The sequence below is a fragment of the Gorilla gorilla genome, chromosome X, assembly GCF_029281585.2.
Source record: "Gorilla gorilla gorilla isolate KB3781 chromosome X, NHGRI_mGorGor1-v2.1_pri, whole genome shotgun sequence".
Lineage (NCBI taxonomy): Eukaryota > Metazoa > Chordata > Mammalia > Primates > Hominidae > Gorilla > Gorilla gorilla.
Window position 1 is genome coordinate 148,379,718 of NC_073247.2, and position 27,995 is coordinate 148,407,712.

At 40.0% G+C, this 27,995-nt stretch overlaps 1 protein-coding gene across 7 annotated transcripts in view; it reads right to left on the reverse strand.

The window, feature by feature from the left end:
* ARHGEF6 (Rac/Cdc42 guanine nucleotide exchange factor 6) overlaps positions 1-27,995 on the reverse strand; it is a 118,040-nt gene that overhangs the window by 4,897 nt on the left and 85,148 nt on the right. For 2 of the 7 annotated variants that reach the window (XM_004064939.4, XM_063703346.1), the window contains 11 exons: positions 20,056-20,194; positions 17,378-17,437; positions 15,263-15,409; positions 12,351-12,437; positions 11,483-11,561; positions 10,324-10,469; positions 9,128-9,253; positions 7,531-7,551; positions 6,220-6,313; positions 4,583-4,672; positions 1,590-1,689 (listed from right to left, as the gene is read on the reverse strand). In XM_004064939.4, coding sequence (XP_004064987.1) covers positions 1,590-1,689; positions 4,583-4,672; positions 6,220-6,313; positions 7,531-7,551; positions 9,128-9,253; positions 10,324-10,469; positions 11,483-11,561; positions 12,351-12,437; positions 15,263-15,409; positions 17,378-17,437; positions 20,056-20,194 — 1,089 coding nt within the window. Of the gene's footprint in view, positions 1-1,589; positions 1,690-4,582; positions 4,673-6,219; positions 6,314-7,530; positions 7,552-9,127; positions 9,266-10,323; positions 10,470-11,482; positions 11,562-12,350; positions 12,438-15,262; positions 15,410-17,377; positions 17,438-20,055; positions 20,195-27,995 lie in introns of all 7 variants that reach the window. The other 5 variants (XM_063703343.1, XM_063703345.1, XM_063703344.1 and 2 more) reach the window with 4 other exon arrangements.

The following is a 27,995-nucleotide window of genomic DNA, read 5'->3' on the forward strand; positions in this document are numbered from 1 at the left end:
GGGTTGGTTGAATCCACAGATGCAGAGCCCACGCATGCAGAGGGCCAACTGTAGTCAACATGCTGTACATTAGTTCTCCAGAACTTATTCATCCTGCATACCTGAGATTTGGTACCCTTTGACCAACATCTCCCCATTTCCCCTTTCCCCTCAGTCCCCAGAAACCACCATTCTGCTCTCTGTTTTTAGGAGTTCGACGTTTTCAATTCCTGTCATAAGGTTTTGATTTCTCTAGCTTTGGGGCAGGAATGAACATCACCTATCATATAATGAGAGGTATCACAAGATTGCCTAGTCTACAGTATCTGTGCTATGACATTGCCCTTCTCAGTTCTCTGACTGCACATGACACAAAGTCAGAGGCATTCTTTCTGGAATATCTCAACCATACAGTACCCAAAAAAGTAATTTTTTGGTAATTACTGGGTTGCAGAACAGCCTTTTCCTCTCTGGGTCTCTCCCTGGACAAAGATTTTGGAGATCTAAGTTTTGGTTCTGATCCTGCCACTTACTAGTCCTCTGTTCTCTGGGAACCAGTTTCCTTCTCATCCTCTCTTGGTCTTAGTTTCTTTACATGTAAAATGGGGATAATAGCACATTTTCTGAAAACCTCACAAAGTTGTAAAAATGAATATCGTTATAATAAGAATTAACTATCATTATTTATTGAGTGCTAGCCTTTATACTTATTTCACTTAACCTCACAACAACTCTGAAAGCATTACCGTCATCCTTATTTTACAGATGAGGAAACTGAGGCACAGAGAGGTGAAGCAACTTGCCCCAGGTCACACAGCTAATGAATAGCAGAAGTGAGAGTTGAACCACACTGTTTTTTGCTTGAGCCCAAGTACTTAACCATTTTGCTGTATCACTTCACACACCAGATGTCAAATGCATTGACAATGCCAAGCACCTTGAAATATGCTGTCCTATGCAAATTTAGGCCTGACTTCAGAAATGACTCAAGTTTAGACAAATGAATTATTTGGCTACTTTGTGTTAATTTTATGAGCCAGAAGGTACTTAACCTGATTTTCCCCCATTAGGTCACCCACACTACTGTGTAAAGGTAAGTCAGAGACATAATTTCCCTGAACTTCCTGTACCTCAGTTTCTTTATCTGTGAAAGTGGTGAGTAATGTTTATCTAACCGGATTGCTGTAGGATTTTAAATGATGTCAAATATGTGAAAGCACAGCTTCTGACTCAAAACATGTGAGTGGCATCTCTCCGGGCAAGGAAATTGGTTCTGTGGCTGGAATTCCCAGCCACTTCCTAAACCCATCCAGGGCATTGATGTTCCCATGTGCTCAGAAGCAGCTTACTGGATGGGGAGCTGGCTGCAGGGGCAGCTGCCAGCTGGAGCTGCCTTGGAGGGCTCTGTCACCGCTGCTTTTCCTTCCTCTTTCCTTTTGTTAGTGGGCAGCCCTCTAAAGTCTCCCAAATGCATGCACAGCAAAGCAGGCCGCATTCCCAGGTAAGGAGGAGTTGTCCCTCATCATAGACTCTCCAGGAGCCCCCCGTCCTACCAGACCTTCTTGCCAGCCCCAAGAGAAACTAGGCAAGGTTTTGCCTGCTCTACTCACTTTTCTTCCATGATGGTCTGGCCGTTGCTTCTGGTTTCTTCAATGATGAGTTTCTCTTCCTCAGGGAGTAGGACTTGTGGAATGGAATCTTTTCGAGTACCTACAAACAAGGGTTGCAAGAGGGAGGAGGAGGGAGAGTTACTAGTGAAGAGTAGAAATAGTGGGTGTTAGTTCTTTTCCACTATTGTTACAGAAGGGTCTTTGTTCATAGCATGTTGCTACATTACACCCAGAGGACAGTCACCCATCATTTGCTGACTAAATTTTCCTGACATGAGAAATTCTAAATGGCCAAATACACTGATTCAATCTTCCCAAGGTGGGAAGCGTTTTGTATTCAGAAAAATAATGCAAAAGAGCCCCTGTAATACCTGTCAACAACCAAGACCTCCATTCTTTCCTGTTTTGCCTCCTCCAGAGCAAAGAGCTGACCAGTGATCACTCTTCCCTGCAAATCTCCAAGGAAGGACACACTACATCCTATGCTACGGTGTTTTGTCATTGTAGTAAAAGGTTGACAGTAGCACTGCACTGAAACACAATGTGCTTAAAGGGCCTCAGAAGCATCATCACCCCCATTTGTTCTCTTTACAGTCTTATAGGGTAAGGTAGGTATGTCTCCTAAGACCATTTTCATCAAGGGTGGAGTGAGGTTTGGAGATTATCACATCATCAGCAAAGATGTAGTTGTCCTCTGCCCAGAATGTCTCCAGGCTCTGGGACAGAAGAGGTGACAGAACAGGCATGGGGGCCCAACCAAACAGCTCTCCTGCACCTCCCTCACTCTAGATCCTCCCTCTCAGAGCTCAAGTGCTTAATCTTGGGTCTCCCTGAGCCACTGGCTTCCTCTCTTCTAGGCCAAGTTCCTTCAGAGGTGTGCACACTCACTGCCTTCACTTGACCACCTCCCCTTTCTTGAGGTGAGATGTGTCTCTGCCTTCTCCAGGGCCTAGCACTTTGTAGGTGCTTAATACAGGTGGCCCCCATATCCGCATGTTTCACATCTGTGGATTCAACCAACCGTGCATTGAAAATGTTCAGAAAAAACAAAAAACAATACAAATTTAAAACCCAATGCAGTATAACAACTATTTACACAGCATTTACATTTATGAGGTATGATAAGCAATCTAGAGATGATTTAAAGTATATGGGAAGATATATGGAGGTGATAAGCAAATGCTCCACCATTTTACATCAGGGACTTGAGCATCGTCAGATTTTGTTATCTCTGGGGGTCCTGGAGCCAATCTCCTGCAGATACCAAGGGACGAATATAAGTGGAAAGCAAACTGACTGAATGACTGGCTGAATGCAGTAAGAGCCGAGGGCAGTCAGTTCTAGAGAAACAGGGCTTCTGGTTAGAGAGGGATAGAGGATAGGAGGTCACCACGATGCTAAATGATCTGCTGTGTGACAAGCACAGTGCCAGACATCTTCCACATGTAAAAGGTTGGGTAGGGAGCAAGGGTGAAGACGTGTCTTTTTAATCCAGAATATCTAGCTGCACTTCCCAGCTGCAGACCCATCCACTCTGTCAAATATAAAAATAGGTGGTGCGGGAGGAGATGAGGTCAGATTTTGTAGAAGGGATGCTTCTAGTATCTCTTTGTCCCCCTCTCTTCTCTAGTTCTTAAAACTAAAGCTGCCCTCACTTTCCTCTCCTGGCTCCTTGAAACATGTTATCAGAGCTATGCATGCCCAAAGCCACAGCCAGGTTTTCTCTGTGAAGCGGAGTGTGACAGTCCTCTCTTCATGGCCAAATGTGTCAACTTTCACATTGAATCATTGAATGCTTTCTTTCTCTCTCTCTCTCTCTTTCTCTCTCTCTCTCTCTCCCCCCTCTCTCGCTCTCTTTTATTTATTTATTTTTGATGGTGTCTCACTCTGTCACCCAGGCTGGAGTGCAGTGGTGCAATCTTGGCTCACTGCAACCTCCACCTCCCGGGTTCAAGAGATTCTCCTGCCTCAGCCTCCCAAGTAGCTGGGACTACAGGTGTGCGCCATCACACCCGGCTAACTTTTGTGTTTTTAGTAGAGACAGGGTTTTGCCATATTGCCCAGGCTGGTCTTGAACTCCTGGCCTCAAGGGATCTGCCTGCTTTGGCCTCCCAAAGTGCTGGATTACAGGCTTGAGCCATCGTGCCCAGTAGAATGCTTCTTTTATGTCAGCCTTAGAGATGCATTACTTTGAAAGAATATGTCAAGGCACCTAAGAAATCCCCTCCCACATTCAAATGATTGGTCACTGGATGTCCAAAATGGAGTACTACGGAGTATTCATTTCTTATGCAGGTGCAAAAACCTCACAAAAGGTATTCTGAATGTCTATAATAATGGGAGACAAAAGACATAATCGAAGTGACCTGTCTTTTAAAAAGTATAAAGATGAATCAGAAAATATTATCTTGCTTTCAGTTTGTAACCTGAAAGTTGTTTGGGGAAATACCCTAACCTAATAACTCCCTGATCAACTTTATACATTTTGGACAACCTCTGCTAAGCAGCTACCTTTCCAGATTTTCAGAGCAACTTTGAAACTTGAGTTTGGTGAAGCATTGTTCGTTTAAATATGCAGCTGATCAAAGATAGTATTTTGACTTCCTTTCCAAATCTGCCTATAAGAAGAGATTAGCATCAGTTCACAGACACAGGAACTCTCTGGGCCCTTTAATTCCTAACTAGTGTTGGTGAAGGTATCTGTGTACTTCAAAGGAGAACAATTTTAAAAAAAAATTTTCACTTCTATCACCTCCAACTCTTTTACTCTTGCGTCTCTCTTTCTGAGTGAAAAACAACAGTGGGTAAACAAACCGCTTGGTAGCTAAAACCACCTTATCTGAAAGATGCAGTCCTGCACCACTCCTCTGCACCAAGTCACCTGCTTTCCACACCCTGCAACCCATCCGGGTTGCTTTTCTCTTTTTCTAAAAGACACTAAACAGTAAGGAAGAAACGTCACTCACTAGAGAAAGTAGTTTGGGGGAACCTACTTGAGCCATGGCCTTGTTGAAAATTTGCGCTGGTGCAGTAGGCTTCGATCACTTTAAGGATTTGAGCATCCTCTTCCAGAGCAGCTGTACCTGTGAAATTTAATTCATCATGACTTTTCATGGATATATGCTTTTGGACCCTCAAAATGATGCAGCACACTCCACTGCCTGGGACTGGCTTCTCTGACCAGTAGAGTCTGTGAAAGGCAGGAGAAAGAGCTGTCCAACGCTGGTGATGGAGAAGAGTGACAGCATCCTCATGGAGCTTTGGAGTCAGCCTCAGTGAGCTCAGCTTAGTGGAGGGCCTATTCCTGAAGCCCAGAGCTCTACACTGGGACCGGGTTGGGGGGGGCGGTGTTTTGTCAGTGGTCTCAGTGAGGCCAAAATCACAGCACTGAGCTTGTTGCTAGCTTAGCTCCCATCAATATACCCCAGCCTTCCTCTCCTTTAAATTTCAAGGCTCACCTTTAGGAAGCTTTCCCTCATTAACCCCACCCAATTTTATTTTATTTTATTTTTCTTTTTTTTTTTTTTTTTTTTTTTTTTTGAGACGGAGTCTTACACTCTTGCCCAGGCTGGAGTGCAGTGGCGCGATCTCGGCTCACTGCAAGCTCCGCCTCCCGGGTTCACGCCATTCTCCTGCCTCAGCCTCCCGAGTTGTTGGGACTACAGGCACCCGCCACCACGCCCGGCTAATTTTTTTTGTATTTTTTTTAGTAGAGACGAGGTTTCACCATGTTAGACAGGATGGTCTCGATCTCTTGACCTTGTGATCCGCCCGCCTCAGCCTCCCAAAGTGCTGGGATTACAGGCATGAGCCACCGCGCCCGGCCAACCCCACCCAATTTTCTAACCAGTCAGCATAGTCACTCATTTTCCCTTCTCCCTTCTCCTCTACTCCAAACTCATTCTTGCAATGGCTGGATGGCAGCACCCTGTGAACACGCCAGTGTGCATAACCAGGTGTGGGGTGGGGGGTGGGGCATGCCAAAGCTGAAGTGGAGCAAATATTTATCCAAACTATATTCCCAGCTGATACACACAATTCTGTCACCTCTTTGTGAGACATCACTTACTCCTTCACATGTGTCCCAAAGTACCTTGTGTCCCAAAGTACCTTGTTCACAGCCTTATAGCCAAATATGTCCGTATCGACTGGCTGACTGACTTTGCAGTCTGTCTCCAAATGAAACCATGTTTCTAGATGTGGGCAGGCTGATTCCCTGAGTAACTGAGAGCATCACTGAGCATGGGACTTCTGGAAGGACTTCAGCCTTTGGGTCTATTTAGTCTATCTCCCTGCAGAAAAATATCTCAAGTATCAGAAACTAAGAGAGAAAAAATGTATCCATAGGAAATGGGTCCCTTTAGAGGTTCTAAACCAGGTGAGGCAAAATACTCAACACAAAAATGATACAGATGACATCTGCCTAAGATGACATGAAGTGCAGCCGTAAGAAGCTTATTCAAATGTTTAAGAAGTGACCAAAGCTTTCCATGCATTCTTCTTTATATGTAAAAGACGATGTCAAGAAAAAATTGCTCCAATCATCTGCTTTCAAATAAATCCTCACATAAAAGAAGATTCTCATCTTAATTTATCCATAAACAACTTTCAGAAAGTACAAAACACATACTTTTCCTAATCACATATTCCTCCTCCGATGGTTTTCTCTCAGTCTTCCTTTTATGAAGAAATTTCTTCATCGTTTTAGGGCTTTTACTAGACTCCTGTGAGGACAGATTTCTTAATGAATTAAAATTCTCCCTCAAAAACAAAAGTAAAAGCACGAATGAAACTAAGTAGAATTCCTCTCTCTTATTTTGACAGTCTCAGTTAGGAGTACATCAATGTTTAATTCTATGCACAATTAAAATGGTTCCAATAAACTCTAAAAGGTTAAATAAAACAGAGGCAATGATATTATCCTCTCAATTTGCACAGAGGTGGGACTAAGAGTGGAGTGTGCCTACTGAAGATGTGGCAGATTCTCCAGGAGGCCAAATGGCTTTAGGGAACCATCTGCAGAGAAAGTAAGGGATGTCAACCCTAAAAACGTAATAGTATTCCTAATTTGGTTTACGTTCCCCACTGATACAGTTTTAGGGGAACTAAATAACCACTGTAACCACTAATGTAATAATGATCACTTTTCAAAGAGCTTCAAAGCTATTTAAATAATTCTGCCTTAGAAACAGTCCCGCAAATAAGAATATAATTTCCATTTGTGAGACAGAAAAATTAACGCAGAGAGACTAAGCCATTTTTCTGCAGTCAAAGAGAAGAACCAAATGAAGGATTTCCTAAAAAATAATTTTGGGTTAGAAGTAACACACCCACAGCCAAACTTAACTATCCATATATAAAGCCATGTATTTAACTAGTAGACAAAATAAATGTATTGAATTTGTTTTTGCCATATGAGTAACCAGCAGGTCAAAAAAATACTCATTGTCAATATCCTTAATCCTTAATCCAATAATCTGTAAACAGATTAGGACCTTAGACTTAGGAAAAAACTCTCATGATCACCTAATCCCAATTTTCCAAGAAATGTGTATACATGGAGCATGGATATTAATTATTAATAGTACCTTAAAAATATAGGAAACAAATCATTTAATTTATTTCACTTAGCCACAGTACTTACACTTGAAAACAAGACAGATATGAAAAACTCTCACATGACAAAAATAACAGGAAAAAACAGAATTTAAAAAAAAAACACAGGCAAATGGGCATTTTAGGGCATTATGACATTTTTATATGTATTTCACACAAGCCTGCTTTTTGAACAAAGTACTTACATGTCAAAATTGCATCTTCATATTTTAGCCACCAATTATAACAAGAGACAAAACAAGCATAAGGGAAAGCTTCATTCATCAAAGGTTACAGTACAGCATTATGATGTCACTGTAAGCCAAAGATATTGTACTACCCTTACCTTTAAGATATAAGACATCCTCTAAAATGAATATGTAAAGAAAGAGAAGATGAGCGTGAGAGGTCGATGGTTATAATGACCAAATCCACTTATCAATAATTCTAAAACAACATTTGAAATGTTAGTGTTATCATAAATTACACAGAGGGAATATAATCACATTTCCCACATTAGTTTCAGATGCAATATTATCATGCAAAAGCCCGAGGAATACAGTTCTGTGCAGAATAACAAATGCTGAAAACAACTGAAATACATACTATCTAGTAGGAATATATTAATAACTCTCTTCCCCCAGCAGAAACGAAGTGATCATGCCTTAGTTTTAATAGATTAGTTTTGTGAAGGATTAAGTCAACTTTACTCTTCAAAGCTCACCCTTAATTTGAACTTAGTAACTGACAATTACAAAATATCCATCATTAAAAAGGCGGCCTAGGTAACTATCAAGTGGCACTCCTGGTTTACATAATCAAAGAAGAAAATTGGATGATTGCAAGAATTGCAGGTAAATTTCCAAAGCAAATCTGTGGGACTGCTTCCTGACCAAATTCTAAATAGAGTTATATAACAAAGATTCAGTTCGAGGGTTGTTTGTCCTATCATGTCAAGTTGAAAGGATCAAAAAATCCTCCAGTGTCCAAATATTGTCCTATTTTTACTGCACTTAGAGTTGGTAGCAACAATTAATCGAAACAAAAGCATGGTGGTTTCAATCAAAACACTCAAAATTGAGCTAAGTCTGCATCACTCATCAAAACACACGTTTGATATAGAAATATATGCCACCTTTGCCCCATAATTCTAAGACTCATCTCATAACTGTCACAAACTTAATCTTCACTCAACAAGACCAATTTAAAGAACAGTTACTAATAAATGAGCATCATTTCTGAAATCTGAAATGATTTGAGACAGGTTAGGGATAAAGCCACTGTTTGGATGGAAAAGTAATACTCCACACAGTTACAGAAGCTAGTGAGTGACACTTCCTGACTGCAACTTTGAGAGAAAAAAAAATACACAAAACCTTTAAATCCCCACACTACCCAAATATCAAATGGCCTTTAAGGTTGTCTCTGAGAAGCCTCTTTTTAAAAGACACTCCTTTCATCAAATTCTTTTCTCATTCCAATTGCAGCAAATATCACTTTTATAGTTTGGACTCATAGCTTGGTCCCATAACACTTTACTAATTTGGTTCAAATTGATCAAAATGATCCCAAATGCTGAATTAGGTCTGCTTCATTGGCAACTCAACTACAATGAAGTGGCTCTTGTTTGAGATTTGTGTACATTATTAACAAATCTAAAGGATTATCATAATAATCATTAAGGTAAACCAGAGGCACTTCAGGAGGAGACTGGGAACACTCAGGCAGTGCACATAGATCCTGTAGATATTCAGTACATATTTGCAGATGGACAATGGGAAATGGAAAATTAAGAAATCAAACAAATCACTGAGTCTGGCAATTCAAGACTGACTCACATATACCATCTATCTTAAATTCTAGCACATTCCCACAGAACTATTTGTAATAAGCTATGAAATTAACTTGTCAGAAGCATTTTATACCATAGGTAGCAAAATTACCTCTTTATAACCTAGTGCTGCTGATGGTCTAAGTGGAGGTGCAGGTCGTAGACAACTTAAACTCCATGGTTTTATAATTTGAGGAGGCTCCAAGGGTCCTCGGGGCTGTCCGGTAGAGCTAAAAGACTGGGAAAATGTCTGATGAGATGTTGGCAATCTGCCATCTGAACCCGACCTTGTGCCACACAGTGAGAGAACAACAATAGCTTCATTGGATTAGCAAAGACAGCCATAGAAAGGGATAGATGGAAAAACAAAAGTCTCCAGTTTGAGAACTGGCTCTTTCCAGTCCAGATTATTGGGTCTCTAAGAAACAGCACAAAATTGACTCAACATTCCATGATCCTGTCCTCTCTTTCTCATCTGGAATTTAATTAATTTAATTTTCTTTCCTCTGTAAGGAAGGAAAATGGAGTAGCAGTCAACATTTGAGTTCAGTGATATGTTTGGCACTCTAGTAGGTGCTTAAATAGGTTATTTCATGAGAACAGCCTAAGACATAGACTCAGTCAAGGGAAGCAACTAACCAGTAATTGGCAAAGCCAAGATTTGAACCCAGATCTGAAGCCAAAGTCCATATTCTTCCAACCACAACACACAGTCCTCAAAACTGGAATTTTGGCATCATAGGTTTGTATGTTAACAAACAACACAGCATATCTTCCATCTCACTCAGCAAGTACAGTAAAATCTCATCAATTCAAATTCCAAAGTCTAAATTTGTGATAACTCAGAAGAAGACAATGCTAAAAGTTTACCTTTGAAGAAGGTTACTGAGCAAATGTGAGAGCATGAGTGAGATGACATGGAGATGTTTAAGTACTTAGGGAGGTAAACTATTTGTTTCGACTTAGCCCACTGTTAGTAGGAGAATAACCATTGCTCGTGGAAATAAGCCTTGCTTATCATTAAAATATTTTAGCAGGACTTCTGGTTAGAAATACTTTGCTAGCAGTTAGTTGGGGTATCTGAATACTGTCAAACAGAACTGCACACTCTAAGTAAACCTTTTCATTAATTTGGATGGGCCTCATAATGAGAAATCAGAATGAGTGAGGTTTAACTGTACTTCAAAATCTACAAATATAGGCTGCCCAAAAGACTAAGGGTGTGCTCGCTGCTTCTTTTAAGTCTCCAGCAGGCAGGAGTTGATGAAAGACTCAATAATCTCTGGACAGAACACATGGACTACTTACGGAATGAGCACTACATGATGACGATGAGGTTTTGGATAATGAACTGCAAGAGGCAGGTCCTCTGATCAGTCTGTTCAGCTGCTCCAACCATTCCTGGAAGTCCTGGTTGTTGTTACAATGGACCACAATTCTCTCCACTGTGTTACCTACATCCCCCAATTATGATCAGTTTGAAAACAAAAGGCAAGGAAAAACTTGAGCTTGTCCCATTCATAAATACACTTCATGCAACTAGGACTTGGGTGTGTATTTTCAGGGGTTTTCATACCTATGGGATAACCCTGCTGAAATTTCTATATCAGAAACAGATAACCTGTGATTATAAAGTAAATAAATATTCATGTCTGATTTAGAAAACTGTCCTTGATTTTTACTGCTTACAGAAGCTTAAAAGTAATGTAAAACTTCACCATAAACAAACTTGCAATCCAAAAACATAAGCACATAGTCCATCTAGTTAAGTCTAAAGTGGGAATATTGTCCTGGTTCCCCCGGTATCAAAGTTGGAACAAGATCCAACTAAGACTGTTTACAACCTTTTGGCAAACATCAAACCTTAAGCTCCTTCTTGGGAAAGAAAAGGGTAAGGCCATGATCCCAGTCTTAGCCACTGTGCCATATCAGCACCAACAGTCAGGCCACTACATATAAATGACACAGACCTGGCAAAAGGGATCATAAGCTAAAATGTCAGGGAGCATTACTGAAGCCTGGCATTATGCTCAATTTGTGAAGAAAGTTTGATGGCTTTTCAGAACTTTTTAGAAATACAACCAAATCTTACTAACTCATGGGCTGATGATAAAATTGCTGATAAAAGTCCATATCTTTGGCTCCTCTGCCACCAGGGAACAAATGACAGAGGGGAAGAAAATTGCGTTTACATCAGTCCATTTCGTTATTCCTTAGCTCTCACAAGTAGCTCTCATGCAACAGAAGATTGAAACTAATGGCAAAGCCATGGCTTTTGAATGAGAGGAGACTTCTCTGTGCTATTGCTGTACCCTAATTATCCCAGGAAATGGAATATACTTTGCCATGCCCGCATAAAATTTGCTCGTGGCCTATGTAACAGAAAATAATGGCATTTATTTATTAAATTCCCCTTCATTCCAAAAAGAATTGGAAGTAGTTACATGAAAAAGAGAAAATTACCTACCAGTGATTTCAAATGTGCAGTCATTCCCTTCAATTTCATCTAATCTAGTCACCACCGTTCCTGCTATTGGTATTTTTCCCTGTTAGAAAAAGAACATTCTCATTAATTCTGCAGTTATACAGGTCTCTGTTTATTTCACTTAGATTTTCTGACCCTCTCAGCACGGCAAAATTATGGCTAGACGTATTTCTCCAGTCTGTCAATAGATAATATGTTTCCCTGCTCTAAATTTTAATCAGACTAAGAAAGCAAGGGGAAAATGTGGATTGTGTTTGGCTAACACACCCTAAACTGTAAGATCAGGATTTACAAAGCAGTTTACTTTTCTAACACATTTTCATAAGAATCAGTAAAAAAAAGTGAAGGCTCAGATGTTACGAAAATTATTAATTGCCAGGCCAAGATGGAACAGGCAATAGTAACTTATAATACTCTATATCTTGGGAGCTGACTGAGGGACGTTTAATTTCCTAAGGAGTTTAATAACATGCTTCTTAGAAGCCTGAATCATGTGCTGTGACTATAATAAGACAAACATAGGAGCACGTCCCAGCTTTATGTTTTCTCAGCAATAATGACATGGGCCTGTACAATACTGCTGCTAATTTATCTAGTTTCCATTTATGCATGCAAAACCTAGTGCATAACTAAAGCGGTGGATATATTCAAGATAAACTCATTATACTAATACAAAGGTCTTTGATCTAAGGAACATCTGCTCTTACAAGCTCTTTAATTACAATGAAGGGTCAGAACATTCTGGTTCTCCTGGCTTGAGCTTTTAATGCCATAGTGGAGATATTGCATCTGGATGGAAACCTGTTTTCATTAGGGGGTCTGCTATGTGTTTTATGTGAAATTTACTAACCTGATAGATAAAGCCACTCATCCGAGGGCTTGCAGATAACATTATCAGGACATTTGAAAATAACATAAGGTACCGCTCCTCTTTTTCCTGAGAGGGAATGAAAATAATACATGAAGAACAGAATTGGACACTTTATCTGTTGAGAATTTCTGGAATCACTGCCTTATAACATAGACCTTATATAAACAACTGAAACATTAACGGTAATTTTTTTTTTAAAAAGATACCCAACTTGAAAACACAAAACTAGTTGAATTTTACTTTGACATGGACATAAACCCACAGTTTATCTCTCTTCTTCTTATACATAACAATTAAATACAAATAACCATGCTTGCTTTCCATGTATGAAAGCCTGAGAAGTCACCACAGTTTATGCAGCCAGTGAGATGTGCTAGACCTGGGCACAAAATAAGTCTCCAGGTTCACAAAATGAAAATATATTTTACTTTGAAAAAATGGCAAGATGAAGGGGTTTTCAGGTAATAAGAGATTTAGTATGCTCTAACATGTTTGTTAAAGTTGTATTCATAAAATTAGCTTTAGTCATTAAGAACAAGATAATTATTGGATTTATGTAAAATGTAAAAGTAGATACACTTTCTTTTTTTTTCTTGAGACGGAGTTTCGCTCTTTTTGCCCAGGTTGGAGTGCAATGGCACGATCTCGGCTCACCACAACCTCCACCTCCCGGGTTCAAGCGATTCTCCTGCCTCAGCCTCCCAAGTAGCTGGGATTACACGCATGTGCCACCACTCCCGGCTAATTTTGTATTTTTAGTAGAGATGGGGTTTCTCCATGTTGGTCAGGGTGGTCTCAAACTCCCGACTTCAGGTGATCCACCTACCTCAGCCTCCCATACACTTTTTAATGGCACTGAGGAAACCTTGAAACATGAGGGCTGCTGTGAGCCCCTTCAACAGGTATGCAATTAGTATACGCAGAAATTACATTTGCCTTCCATGCCCAGCCATCTTAGCTACAATTATCCTTATGCCTGTCTCCATCTCCTTCCTTCCATTTGAGAAGAGCAACCCTTCCAGGCTAAGTATTCCAACAAGTGCTCCACATTCTCTCACATCTTTGTTTCACTTAGTTTTCCTCTAGAGACACCTCTTCTTCTCCCAGCATCCTCTTCTCTTTTACTAGCTTTTCCTCTTTTTCTTTAACATATGTACACCTCCTATCCTAACAGACCTTGGCTTGCCCCCATGTGGCTCTTTATGCATAATATCCCATTTCTTGACATTTTATTGGCAAATTACTTGCTGCCTTCATTTTCTCCGCATTGATCCATCCCTAACTGCACCCCCATTGCTCTTGGAAAGTCATCAATAACTGCCTTCTAGCAAAATCCAGTGGCTTCCTCTTGGTCTTCACATTCCTTGCCCTCTGAACCTTCAGCAGCAGTCAGCACACTGGCCATTTTCAAATGCTCCTCGTGGAATTTCCATGACACCATGCTCCCCCAGTTCTTCTCTACCTTCCTCTTTGTCTTTTTATTTTTTCTGGCACTGATTCCTCCTGCCTTCACCCAAGGGGTTTATCCCAAAGGTGTGAATGACTAATAGTTAGACTCACTGCAGTAACCTTCCCTGGGGTATTTGCATTTTAAATGAGATTGCTTATTAACCCAAAGTAATGAATCTCTGCCAAAGATGTGTCAGTGAGCATAGGAAGATGTTTTGGGAGAAGGAAGACAATTCTAACACCCGTTACATCAAACCAGGTGCCATAATCAACCTTTCTCCCTTTCCCTGGCTCCTTCCTAAAAGAAATAATCCATCTTCAGCTCCCCCCACCCCCCGGGCTTCTCTCTGGATATTTACTTCCTAGGAAGGCACATCTGTTAGGGACATCTAAGTCTCTGCCTCTAACTCTGACCTCTCACTCACATTTCCATACTACATTAACAGCTGCCTATGGGACATCTCCACCCAGATATCTACAGGTCTAAAATTATATTCTTCATCTCCTCTAACCCAGGGCACCACTTCCTGTTGACTTTCCCTTCTAAAGATGCCTCCAATTTGCTCCTTCTGCTCCATTCCCAGTGTTACCACCGTTCTTAGGGGACTCCTTCTCACTTTCCATCCCAGCTGGCCTTTCTGCTTCTCGTCCATTCCCTCCAGTTCATTTGACATATATGGGTCTCAGATTAGTGTGAAACATCCCTTTCGGAGTGTTGTTCTATGACTGTGGACTCTTTCATTATTTCCCATGGCCTGTTGCATCCATCTGAACTACTCTTGCCTGATGTCAAGCTTCTGCATAGTCTAATTCTACCTGACTCAATCAATCTTTTACTAGGGCCAAGTTGCTTCTTTTGCTCCCTACAGGCTAGTTTCCTTACTGTGCTGCAGCAAACCAAAGCCACATTTCTGTTCTCTCCTAAGATAACAATGACCTCTGCCTTGCGAAATCCTCCCCTTTTGTTTTTGTGCCCCCTCCTCAAGTCCTGTCTCCATAAGGTCTTCTTGATCTCTCCCTCCTGTGAACTTCTATGGACTCTTGTTGAGATTGCAAAATCGAATATTGACTATTTGGTTTGTTAGCTAGTTGCAACTTGTGTTTTAGTCTGTTTTTAATAAGTTCTTTGAAAACAGGGATCATTGCTTGTTCTTTTCTCCTATCTCCCACAGCACCTAGCAGAATGTTGAACAAAGAACAGGTGCTCAGCTTCTGATTTGAATGTTGTAGCATTTGACTTTGATGGAAGAACAAGGAAGAAAAACTACTTAAGAGGCTCAGGCAGGAGGATTGCTTGAACCCAGTAGGCAGAAGTTGCAGTGAGCCCAGATGGCACCACTGCACTCCAGCCTGGGTGACAGAACAAGACTCCGTCAAAAAAAAAAAAAGGAAGAAAAATATGAAAGATGGAAGAAATAATGTTGAGATTTGAAATACCTTACCTCACATGCTCCATACTGCACCATTACTTGTGACATAAAAATCACATTTCCCAAGTTTTTAATATCTTCTCCTTCCCATGCCTGAATAGGTTCAGACAGTATCTGTAACTCCAGCTGTTTTCTCTTCCTCAGATCTTGACATTGCCCCTACAGAACCAAAGCAGAACATAATGGAATAGGAATTCTTATGAAATAGACTAAAATAAGACCAAAGGAAGATGTGGCTTCTGACTCTTTGGTTCCCACTGAGTCCCTATTCCTCATCATGAATCCCATGACCAGGCCTGTTCTTGATAGACAGAAAGATCCACTACCCTAAATCTCTAGGCTTGAGCCCCCAAAGGTTTTGTGAGGAAGGCCTATTTTTCATTTTGCCAAAGCATCAAAACATAATGCTAGAAAGAGCTTATTTCTCCCTCCCTGTAAAGAATATGGGAAAGCAAGCAGCCAAATCACACCGACCAGAGCCAGGTGAGGACCTGGTAGATTCAGATCTACTGGTTGGTGCCCCTGCTTTAGCTCCTCTTACCTTGTCTATCTTTGCATAAATAGGGCTTTAGTGACAAAATAATTGTATTTCTAACATATGCTCAATTTCCAACAAGGTAACATCTTGAAAATAATAAAAAACAAAAAATTTCTCCTGGAGTTATAGTGAAAGAGAAAATTAAATTCTTTATGCCACAGTGAATCAAACTTATAATGAAACCTAGGCACTGCTGTACTTTAAGGACCAAGATTGCTGTGAAAAAAATACTAAATTAGTTTTTATTTCTAAAAGGATTGGAAAAAAGAGATACAACTGAATTTCATGATGACATACTGAAATTTCAAACCAAGAAAAAATTACAGTTTGCCAACACTATGTGGGGTATGAATATTCTTTCTATATATATATGTGTGTGTATGTGTGTGTATATATATATATATCACTGCTTAAGAAACTGTGAGGTTATCTTAATTTAACAGCATGCCTTCCAAATTGAATACAAAAATAAGCACATGGTTAGTTCTGTTACTGTTTCCAAATGAATGTAAGATAATATTTTGGGGGTATATTTTCTATAAAATCTCTGCTGTCCCTTTCAGCTACATGGAAACTCAAAGAAATAAATTCACTGTACACATATTTTAAGAGCACCTATAGTAGGAATAAATATACTAAACCATCAAGGCAAGTTATATAACATAATCAGAAAGAAATACAGGTTTTTAAAAAGACTCATTTTACATTCCTATTTATACAAGAAAAAATAGAAGAACCAAAATTATAATAAATGTGTGGGTTTCACTGGGCTGTTCCATTAGCTTGCGCCATGTAAAACTGCCAATATTGGACTGTTTTTGGCATATAACAATGGCAATTTTAATCTAATACTTACTCTGGTCTTCAACTTGCTGTTCAACTACAGACACGTCAATTACTGATCTTTCAACAAGGATTAATAATTCAACATTAGTCCAAATCACTTATAATGCTACAGAATTGTGTGAAATGAAGCTAAGTTTAATCAATTGCCCAAAATGAAGTTTTCTTTCTTCCTAAAATGGCACCAAGTGGTTTTATATCAATGGGTTCAAGAAGATACATTAACCATCATACTGAAGATACAAGATCACGGGTACTGTTGATAGCAACCTATTTAAAGCACTTGCATTTTAGTACTTTAGGTTTTTCCCCCCTTTTAGATTTGATGAAGGATTTCTTCTTCATATGCAAAGAAAAAACTCATACCCTTTGGCATAACTAGTTGAATCCAGTATTGATGCAAATCAGTGAATGACGAGTTACACAGACTCGTCATTAGGTGAGCAATGGGGGTAAAGACAAAGAGACAAAAGGAAACCCCCCACCTACACACCAATGCTTAATGTGGCTTAATGTGGCTGAGACTGTAAATGTGATTGCTTTATACCCTCAGCCTGGCAACCTTTCTTTAGGTAAGCATGATTTTTGGAGGACAAAATTAAGTGAAACAATCACTGCTATACTGTCATGAAAGCTTATTTCCATTCTAAAGACCTTTGTATAGGGAAAGAAATGTTACACACAAATTGCTCTTTCAGGAATAAAGTATACAAAATGTAGAATTGTGATTTTAAAGCATCACCTACCATGAGAGTTTTGAATGCTACGATTGCTTTCAGAATATCCTGATGATCTGGATGAGTATCCTATCAAAGGAATACATTTGAAAACAATGTTAGAGGAGAGAGGATCAGCAGTTGCCAAGGGTTGGGGTAGAAAGAGAGTATGGCCACAAAGATAGCAAGAGAATTTTGGGGGATGACGGAACTGTTCTGTATTTTAATTGTGGTCATGGTAACATGAATCTATACCTGTGTGAAAACTCATAGAACTGTGCACCAGAAGAAAAACATTAATTTTACTGTATACTAAAGATTAAAAAATAGAGCAGCATGGGAGCATTTGGAATCTCAGTGACTCTAATTATTAGGTGATTAAGAAATTAAGAGAGTTGGTAATGCATCATATATTTAGTAACAATGTAGTAAAAGGCAAGAGTTCCCATTTCCCTTTTTGCTATTATACTTTGGATAATGACTATTTAATAATAAATATAATAATTAAATAATTATTTGGGGTACATCATTAGGTCATGTTGTTGGTAGATGACAGGAGGTAGGGAATGGTGGAAACAAGAGTCGTGGTTAGAGAAAAATCAATCTATTAGCCGGGCATGGTGGTTCATGCCTATAGTCCCAGCTACTTGGGAGGCTGATCTGAGAGGATCAGCTGAGCCCAGAGGTCGAGACTGTGATGAGCTGTGATTGCGCCACTATACTCCAGCCTGGGTGATAGAGTGAGACCCTGTCTCAAAACAAACAAACAAACAAACAACAACAACAAAAACTCAAGAGAAAAATCAATCTAATTCCATTTCCTAAAATGCCTCCATTTTCTTTCAGCAGTGTGAACGTGGCAGATGGGAAAAGATTCCAAGTTTCATACCGTATTTTCCTTCTTAAGCAAGGCTCTTACACATGGCCTGCAATCCTGTGGTACTTGCAATTCCGAAAAGTGGACAGATTCAAAAACGGCTTAGAGGAATCCATAATTCCATAACTGTTTATGAAGGGAAGATAGAGATTCTTATGGGTAGATGTGCACCTAACATTGGGGCATAGGGGATATGACCTTTGGAACTCAGCTGGAGTAAGGGAAGACTAAATCTCCTGCCCCACTAGTCTCGGGTGATAAAATACAGAGCTGAACAGATTAGGGGCCTGACCCAAGCCAAGAATGACATTGCTCATAAAAAGTAAGGTTGTATTCCTTTACAGTAAAATTTATCCTTATCCAAATCAACTGACAACCAAGAATTTCAGGCTTTATTCTACTGTTAGCAGCCATGCCAAATGCTCTGAAATCTGCACAAAGTGTCTCACCCAGTGGTGAACTAGTTCTAAAGGCTTGTATTTTCTGATGATGGGAAATGAGAGGCAGCCAAAGACATGTGACCCACAGCAAATGGAAGCAGGAGGAGAACAGGCTCCACTACAAGAAAGACTGAGATATAGGATCCAGGCAGCAGGAGCGTCTGGGATTTGTTTCTCCCCAAAATAAGTGCATATTTGCATTTCAACATTGAAAAGTAATAGAAACTGAGGCCACTCGTTTCTGGATTTTTGTGATAAGCAAGGAGGGGCAAACCTCAAACAGTTCAGCAAACTGGTTTAGCTTATGGAAAGGCATCCAGAGATCAACACCTTCCTGAGCCCTAACTGAAATTTCACACTGACAGGCTTTGCTCACCAGCTCCCCACTGCCTCCAGCTTTCAGGCAGGTCAAATACCCTGAGAATGTGGTTTCGCTCAGAGAACATTCTTTCAATCCTTACAAATGCTGACAAGCCCGGCAGAGTGCGGGTGCACTCTTTTTCTTTAAAGATAATCAAACCCCTTGAAACCTCAAAACCTTTCCCCAGACACAGGAAGAGCAACTAGGGTAAATGCAGCCTCCTCCAGCAGGCCCTCCTCTCCCACCCACACTTAAATCCCCCATGAACAATCACAAAAGAACGGCTCAAGGAGCTAGCTCTGCTGATTGGTTTTTCATAACATGAGGCCTTTGGTTCTTGGTGAAAAAATATTCAATTATCAGGCCTCATTGCAAAATCTTAGTATTTAGAAAAGATTATAGCTATGCTACAACAGTTGCAAGTAAACCGTAGGCTTATAAATAAAAATGTGGGGGGACTCTGATGTACGTGCATGATGTGTAGAGAGATACCACTAATATTGTATCCATCCATTAGTCTTTAAGGAATACCAGAATCTTCCATTGTTATCCAGAGTCAGGAAGTTGAATGATGGCAGAATTCTAGAGATAAATATTCCTGTCTATAGTGAACTTGTTCTTTGTACATTCTGATGTTATCTTGCTCTATCTCCCACAATAAAGTTGGTTAATATACCAGAAACAAAGAAGATTTCTTAGTTGGATTTTGACCAAACTACTGAGAGGGCAAAAGAAAACTCAAGTTAGCAAGTAAGCATAGACTTAAGGGAAGCCACAGGACCAAGGCTTGGAAGAGAAGAGCGAAAAGGGAGAATGATCATTAATATCTAGTAGCAAAGAATAAGGATCTTATTTTGCTGCATAAAAAGGAAAACTAGAAGCCTGAGAAGAGGGAAGAACAGATGAAGTAAATTTTGAATCCAAGACCTTGATTCCTCTGCAAGGCCATTTTGGAGGCAAATTGGCTGCGCCCTCCAGAGCACAGGACCATACTTGGCACACGAGCTTGAAAAAGTTCACCTTCCCTTACCTCCATATGCCGTTCTAACTCTTGCAAGAGAGTAACATATTTCTCCAGTCGCATGAATGGTTTGCTGAGGCTTGTTGTTAAAATGAGGATACCTGGGCTCGATGCACCTTGATTTTCCATGAATTGTTCCAACTCATCACTAGCAAAAGAACAAATATAATTTTGTTACTGTTGAATATCTCATGTAAAGAATTATCAACCTAAAATTATTTTACTGTATTTCACACAATATAAAGCCAAATAAAAATGTGTTTTACTAGTCCAAATGCTGTTCAATTTGTTTTGGCTCAACTAAATCAGGCTTTATTAAGCTCCTTCTGTAAAATCAGCACAAGGGCTCCTTTGGTGAGCCAGACACTCATGATCCCTGGTGTCACACATTCAACAATTACTGATTAAGCATCTACTAAGTGACAGGCTCTGTTCTCTGATGGGGCTACAGCAGTGAACAAAAAAAAAAAAATCCCCACCCTTAAGGAGCCTACATTCATGGGCGGGAGATATACAGTGTATCAGATGACCCAGAACTTAAAGTATAATTAAAAAAATAGATTTTCTTAATCACTTCAAACGTCCTAGTTATTGGCTGGTCAGGTGCCTAAAGATAACAATCCACAAGGTTGTATCACCCACTTGTAATGTTCTAGAATCACTTCCTGCATTTAGATACCAGCATGTTTGTATGACTAACCACAAAGTCACTTAGCCCAATATCAAAAACCAGTGAAGCAGGTTAACCAAACACTTCCATAAGGCAGTAACTTGGTGAAAAAATATATTAATATTTTATGAACTGTGTGCTGTAAATGTCTAATTCTAAGCCAGTGCTTTTTCTGCTGTTTAGCACCGTTCCAAACTGTTTACTTTCCACCAACAGGGATATTGAGTCCTGGGGCTGCAAGATCATTTTGATACATATTTAAGCAAAATATACTTAGAGGAGGAAACCTACTGCCTAAGTGACAGCTTATGTTGAAACTTCTGCTTTATTACATGGCCCTTTTACCTCTTTGGTTGGCCATGCATATCCAGTCAGTCACGAATCTTCTTGGATCTGTTCATTCCTTCCCATTCCTGCTGCCACTGCCTTAGTTCAGGATTTCAGCTCATCCCATCTGGCTCACTTCAATAGACCAACTGTTTTCCTGGCTTCCAGGCTTTTTCCAGGTCCTACAGACTACCATTTTAGCCTCATTGCTTTCCTACCCAAGAAGCTGAGTGCCTACAAGATCAAGTCTTAACTTTTTAAACTCCTACTGGCTCCACCATCTTTCTCACTACTCCCCAGCAGGAAACCCCTAGTGCAAAGTGACCTACTTATTCTCCCTAGAACACATCTTATGCCATGGTTCCCAACTGTGGTGTGCTGCTATAAGGTGTGAAGTGTGTTCAAAAAACTTGCTATCAGTAATAAAGTACTAGGAGGCTGGAAACAGAGCGGATTGCAGGTTATCCCTGCAATCCCCACCCACACTCTCCCTTCGTGGGCTTTTCTGAGCAGGAGAGAAAAGATGGAGTTTCAGCTAATGCAACAGCAGCCTTGAGTCATGCAGTATGGCACACATGTTGGGCTGGGAATGGCTGCCTTAATGGAGTCTAGATCACATATGAGAGGTCATATCTAGCAATTGCTGCTAATCTTTTTATAAAACTTTTACAAAATTATAGAGACAGGGTTTTGCCATGTTGCCCAGGCTGGTCTCGAACTCCTGGGCTCAAGCAATCCTCCCACTTCAGCCTCCCAAAGTGCTGCGACTACAGGCATGAACCACCGCACCCAGCCTGCTGCTAATCCTTTTATCAGTTTTCGTAGTCTTGTTCCAGAAGTAGCCAAAGGGAGGGAAATGTCCTAGACTCGGAGTCATAAAACAGAGTTGGCAACCCTGGATGAGTTGCCTGAGCCTCAACTGACTCATGCTTATAAGAGAGATAAAACCTGCTTCCTAATAAAATTGCAAAGATTAAATATTGGGAGTTTTAACGCTACTATTTCATGCTAAGAATTGTACATGCATTCATTCTTGTTTAATGACAACAACATTTCAACATAGGTGTTCTCCCCATTTTACAGATGAGAAAACTGAGAGGAAGGGTGATAGTAAGTGGCTACAGTGGGATTCATACTCAGGTCTGAAGCCAAAGCCTCAGGTCTTTTCAGGATACCATACTGGCTCTCTGCAGGACAGGATTTTGTAAACTTTAAAGTAGTCAATGGATGCGTTATTATTATTATTATCCCAAGACAAATACCTTGCTAAAATCACATCTTTAAAAACTACCAGTACCTGTGGTTTCCAACTTAATGGAAATTCAATTGATGTTCAATTGCCAACCAAGAGCATAAAGTGCATAAAGAGGTTTAAAAATCCATTGCATACAAAATATAATTAGGGAAATAACTCGGGTTTGGAGTGCATTTGAGTAGAAATGTAATTTGGAGAAAATCATTTTCCTAATTTCTTTTCAATTTAGTAAACAAGTTTTTTTATTCTTTCAGTGACTAAATGACTGCCTGCATCCTCAACATTTTACTCTAATTGATGCAAGAGTGAAAGCAATTAAAAGCAAATGCTAATGTGTACCTTATTATTACCTTCCATGCAGCATTCTAACTTCTAGGCTTGCTAAATATTATAAAACAATTTAAATTTATTTCAATACAACATGAGATCACTATCTTGGATTAAAACACTGGTTCTTCAGAAAAGATAATTTTACTAGGGCAACAAAAGAACAAAATTGTCCTAAAATGCCTTTTATCTATGATAAATAGATCCTAAAAGACACATTTTATTTAGCCAAATAAACATAATACACAAATTAGTATCATTATACACAAATATAATACATAAATATATATTGTTATACCAAAGAACAATCTGTCTTTTAAATGTAGAATTTTATACAGCCCATTTGAAATAGCAGTGGATTAAGACTTGCTTTTCAAGCTTAAAATGTTCTGTATATGTGACATGATACAACAGAAGCAGTTCTCAGTGTATAAATGCTGTTTAAAACAACATACATTTATTTCATAGAATGCATGGTGGATGGGGCTCTGAGATATTCTGGGTTGGACTGGAAAGCTGAAGAAAACTATGTATACTATAATAACACTACAGAGCTTAGCCATCTCATATAGAAGTGCTTCTGTGGCATCTTTGTATAGGTTTCTAATTTGAATGATCATAACTCTACCTAGCAGAAGGTCAGAGATTCCTCCTCTCCACCTCAATTACTCCCCCAAAAGCCCTTCGGGGGAAATCACTGTGGTCCAAAAGGGGTGGTGAGGCAAGAGGAGCTGGCTGCCACAGCCTCTGGCCAGTGGAAAATTTCAAGAGTGCCACTCACACTGCGTAGAGTGGTTCCCTTTCTTCTCTTTTTCATTTATCCAGCCCCAGAGATTAGGTGGTGTGCTTCTTTTGCTTCTTTTTTTGTCCCCACTCCTTTTTTTTTTTTTTTTTTTTTGAGACAGTCTTGCTCTGTTGCCCAGGCTGAAGTGCAGTGGTGCGATCTTGGCTCACTGCAACCTCCACCTTCAGGGTTCAAGCAATTCTCTTGCCTCAGCCTCCTGGGTAGCTGGGACTACAGACACACACCACCACATCCGGCTAATTTTTGTGCTTTTAGTAGAGATGGGGTTTCACTATATTGGCCAGGCTGGTCTGGAACTCCTGACCTCCAGTGATCCACCTGCCTCGGCCACCCAAAGTGCTGGGATTACAGGCGTGAGCCACCGCGTCCGGCCTTGTCCCTACCACTTTTTGTTTGTGATCAGTCTTACTTGCTCCCTTCTCTGGTCCTTCAAAGACAGAAAAGAACAGAACCTAGGCTCAAAATTTTTTCTGTGCTCCTTGCCCCCAGAGCAAGTACACAACTTTTTGGGGGGTTTCTCAAAGTCTTCATTGCTGGCAACCATGGTAAACAAAGAGTGGAGAGAACTAACAAGAGCAAAAGCACAGCACAGCAGAGACGGAAGTGAGGTCCGGATCTGTCTTAGCACCAACTCCTCTTCTCTCTGATCTCCCATTTAACCCTCTCCCTCGTGAAAAAGGATGAATGCCACACTGAAGCAAGCACAGGAGAGAAGAGGGTATTTTTGTAAAAGAGAGGTTATTCCCAGGAAGAAACAGGAGCTACCATAGCAAGCTAGCAGGGGAGAGGGAGGGGAAATCCCGAAATACCTCACCCAGGGCACAACAAAAGACTAGAGCGGCCATTCAAATATATGCAAATATGGGGACACATCAAGGTTGGGGTCTGATTACATATCCAAATTCAGGCCATACACGACTGCATTTTTAACAAGACACCTGCATGCAATCATACAATTTTAAGGCTGGATCCCTTCTCAGGGCCAATTGTTATAAGCATTCCTGGTATGGTATTGCCACCTAAAGGCCGAAAGGAAGAAGTTCACCTGAACATCACAGCTTCAGCAAGGAAAGAACAGAAATCCACCAATGTCCCTATTTCAGCTGAAATCTTCATCTAAAAAATGTTTAATGTGAATTTTCTGTGAATTTCATTTCACTGTGCTTTGCCTTTAATAGGTCAGCATAAATTGCCACTAGATGCATGTAAAATAGTTGAGATTATATTAAAAGCACATGTGAGAAAAACCTCAAGTATTTTAATGTTCATCCCTTTTACCTGTAAATAAACCAGTAAGATAAAAATTTAGTTCTATGAGGACTCCAGTGAGTCTTCCATCATTTCAAGGGATATTATAAAATTCTCAAAAACACCATTAACTAAAAGTAAACAGGGCATTATACTTCACCAAAAACTTGAGAATCTTTTAAATCAACTGTGTAACAAACTTCAAACCATAATGTTTGAGGGAAGCTTTACTTAATTTTAATTATAAAATTAAATTCCCAACATAGGCAAATGTAGTCAGCAACATTTTAACACATAGAGTTACAATGGAAACTTCTCTAAACACCACAGAAAGTCTGCCACTTGAGGTAAACCATTTCTTTCCAGTATTCATCCAGAATATTGTTTTCATATCAAAAGGAGAACATGTGCTCATTTTACTGGTGTTAAGGAATTTGCCCTTATATTCACAGGACATTTATGAATTCATCAAAGGAAAAAAGTCTGTGAATCATTTTTTCTTTATTGTAGATATGTAGAAAAGTATGAAAACATTCCTGGAAATGACAAAAACAAATTTAGGACTGTGGTTCACTCTGGTGAGGGAGAGAAGAGCAGGAAATATTGAAGAGAATACACAGAACTTGAATTGCATCTATAATTTGTTTCTTAAGCTGAATAGTGAGTATGTGGATGTACTTTATATTATCTCTGTTCTTTGTATGCTTGAAATATTTTATACTTTTTTTCCTAAAAAGAAACCAGTAGCTGGTAGGTAGATGTTTAAAGGACACATGGGGCATGGTGACACAGTGCTGGGTGCTTAGTATACATTATTTCATTTAATACTAACATCAATCCTGCAAGGTAGGTGGTTTGACCCTCATTTTACAAGTGAGGAAATTAAGGCTTAGAAATGAAGTGAATTGCCTTGGGTAAAACAGCCTCTAAGTGGTAGAATTGTGAAGTGAGACATTAAAAAAGTGGTAAAAAGTTTAGGCTCAGATCAGGCAAGGGCACAGAAGGACATAAAAGGAAACAGTAAGGAGTTCCACTTTTGAGATGGTGGCATGAGATTCATTGGATGCACTACTCAGTTAAAAAAAGCATAGCAGGTGAAAACCATTTAGGCCAAGCGCAGTGGCTCACACCTGTAATCCCAGCACTTTGGGAGGCTGAGGCAGGAGGATCACTTAAGCCCAGGAGTTTGAGACCAGCAAACTCTGGGCAACATAGTGAAAGCCCTGTCTCTACAATTTTTTTTAAATTAGCTGAGTGTGGTGGTGTGTGCCTGTAGTCACAGCTGCTCAGGAGGCTGAGGTGGGAGGATTGCTTGAGCCCAGGAGTTCAAGGCTGCGTTGAGTTATGATTGTATCACTGCACTCCAGCCTGGGTGACAGAGCAAGACCTTGTCTCTGAAAAGCCAATAATAATAAAAATAAAAATAAATAAAATATCTAGAAGTTGTCCTAATGATATAAGACAAATGAAAAAAAGTATTTATTCAGGAAAATCTACTAAAACTCAGTAAGAACAGGGAGAACTTACAGCATTTGAGCTATGACCAGCTCTCCCTTTTCTCCCTCCTCCCAACTCAGCTTGACAGAAGCTCCATTCCGGGCAACTGTGACCAAGTAGAGAGGCCTCCCTGGCCTCTCAGCTACCAGTCAAAAAATATGATATCTCACCAGGAGGGACAGGTCATCAGCACATCTCTCCCCTTCAACTCTGTGTAAAAGAGGCTAAATTCCTGGTAAGTGTGCCTGAGAGGTCGAAAGCTCACTTCACGCAGCCCCCACACAGGCTGGAGAGTAGGCCCAATCACCCTCACCCCAGCCCAAGTGTAGGGTAGAGAGTTCCATGCTGGAAAAGGCAAGCTGGAAGAGGCAACCAGAGGGTACCCATGCTGCCCAGCTCCCAGAGTAGTGAGATTTTGCCCAGAGGGAGACGCAGTCCATGGGAACAGAAGAGTTCTGAAGCTCTCCATGAAGAAATTGGTTTTATTTGGAAAAAAGGCATGTGGGGATATTCAAGTTTAAGAGCTCTTGCCAAAACAAAGGAGATTTTGGTAGTAAGCCAATAAAAGGAGGCAGGTAGCTCCTGTCACTTAAGTGCAAAAAGCTCACCCATAGGCCAGCTAGGTCACCAGAGAGAGAACCAGGGAAACAGACAGCTAGGAAGCGCTAAGAAGGATCAGAAGAAATCTCAAAGTCTAGTCTCAAAAAGTGTCTCCACTTGAACTTAATTAGATCAGATGGTGGAGCAATTTATGTCCCCCACGAAATTGTCAAAAATATTAGAGCCAATCAGCTGGAAATTAGGAGAGCCTAACACCTGGATGTGATACCAAATGGGGCTTAAAAGAGAGATCAGGGAGTGAGACAGTCAAAGACAGCTCTGCTAAGACCACTGTCATTCCAGAGTGACTGCATGCCTGACCAAGGCTGTACCCTCTGAAGAGTGATACCAGAGATTGTACGCTGTGAGCGAAATAGACTTCACTAAAATAGTCAAATCGAGTTACTAAACAAACACATAAGCAAATAACAAAAACATGTCCCAGAGAGTGGGGAATGAAATCAGTATCACAGTTGTGAAATCTAAAATTACCTAAAATGTCTTGTTCTCAACAACAAAAAACAATATGGCACACAAAGAAACAGGAATGTGTAACTTACACAAATAAGAAACAACAGAAATTGTCAGTAAGAGGCAAAATGTCAGACTTAATAAAGTCTTCAAAGTAGCCATTATAAATATGTGCAAAGAACAAAAGGAAACCATGCTTAAAGAAGTAAAGGAAGCTATGATGACAATGTCTCACCACATAGAGAACATCCATAAAGATGGCGAAATTGTAAACAAAAAGAAATAAGAAGAACCAAATGAACATTCTAGAGTTTAAAAGTAAAATAACTGAAATTTAAAATTTCATTAGAGGGGCTCAACAGCTGATCTGAACTGGCAGAAGAAAGAATCTGTAAACTTAAAATACATCAATAGAGATTATGCAATATAAAAAGGAGAAAAAAGAATAAAGAAAAATGAATACAGCCTCAGAGAAATATGGAAAATCTTTAAGCAAAAGAACATATACATAATGGAAGTACTAAAAAGAGAGGAGAGAGAGAATGGAGCAGAAAAAATATGCAAAGAAAGAATGACTAAAATTCCCAAATTTGAGAAAAATATCAACCCACACATACAAGAAGCTCAATGAATTTCAAGTAGGATAAATGCAAAGAGGTCCACACTCACACAAATTATAATAAAAATCCTGAAAGTCAAGGAGAAAACTGAAAGCAGGAAGAGAAGAACAACTCGTCATGGGCTAGAGA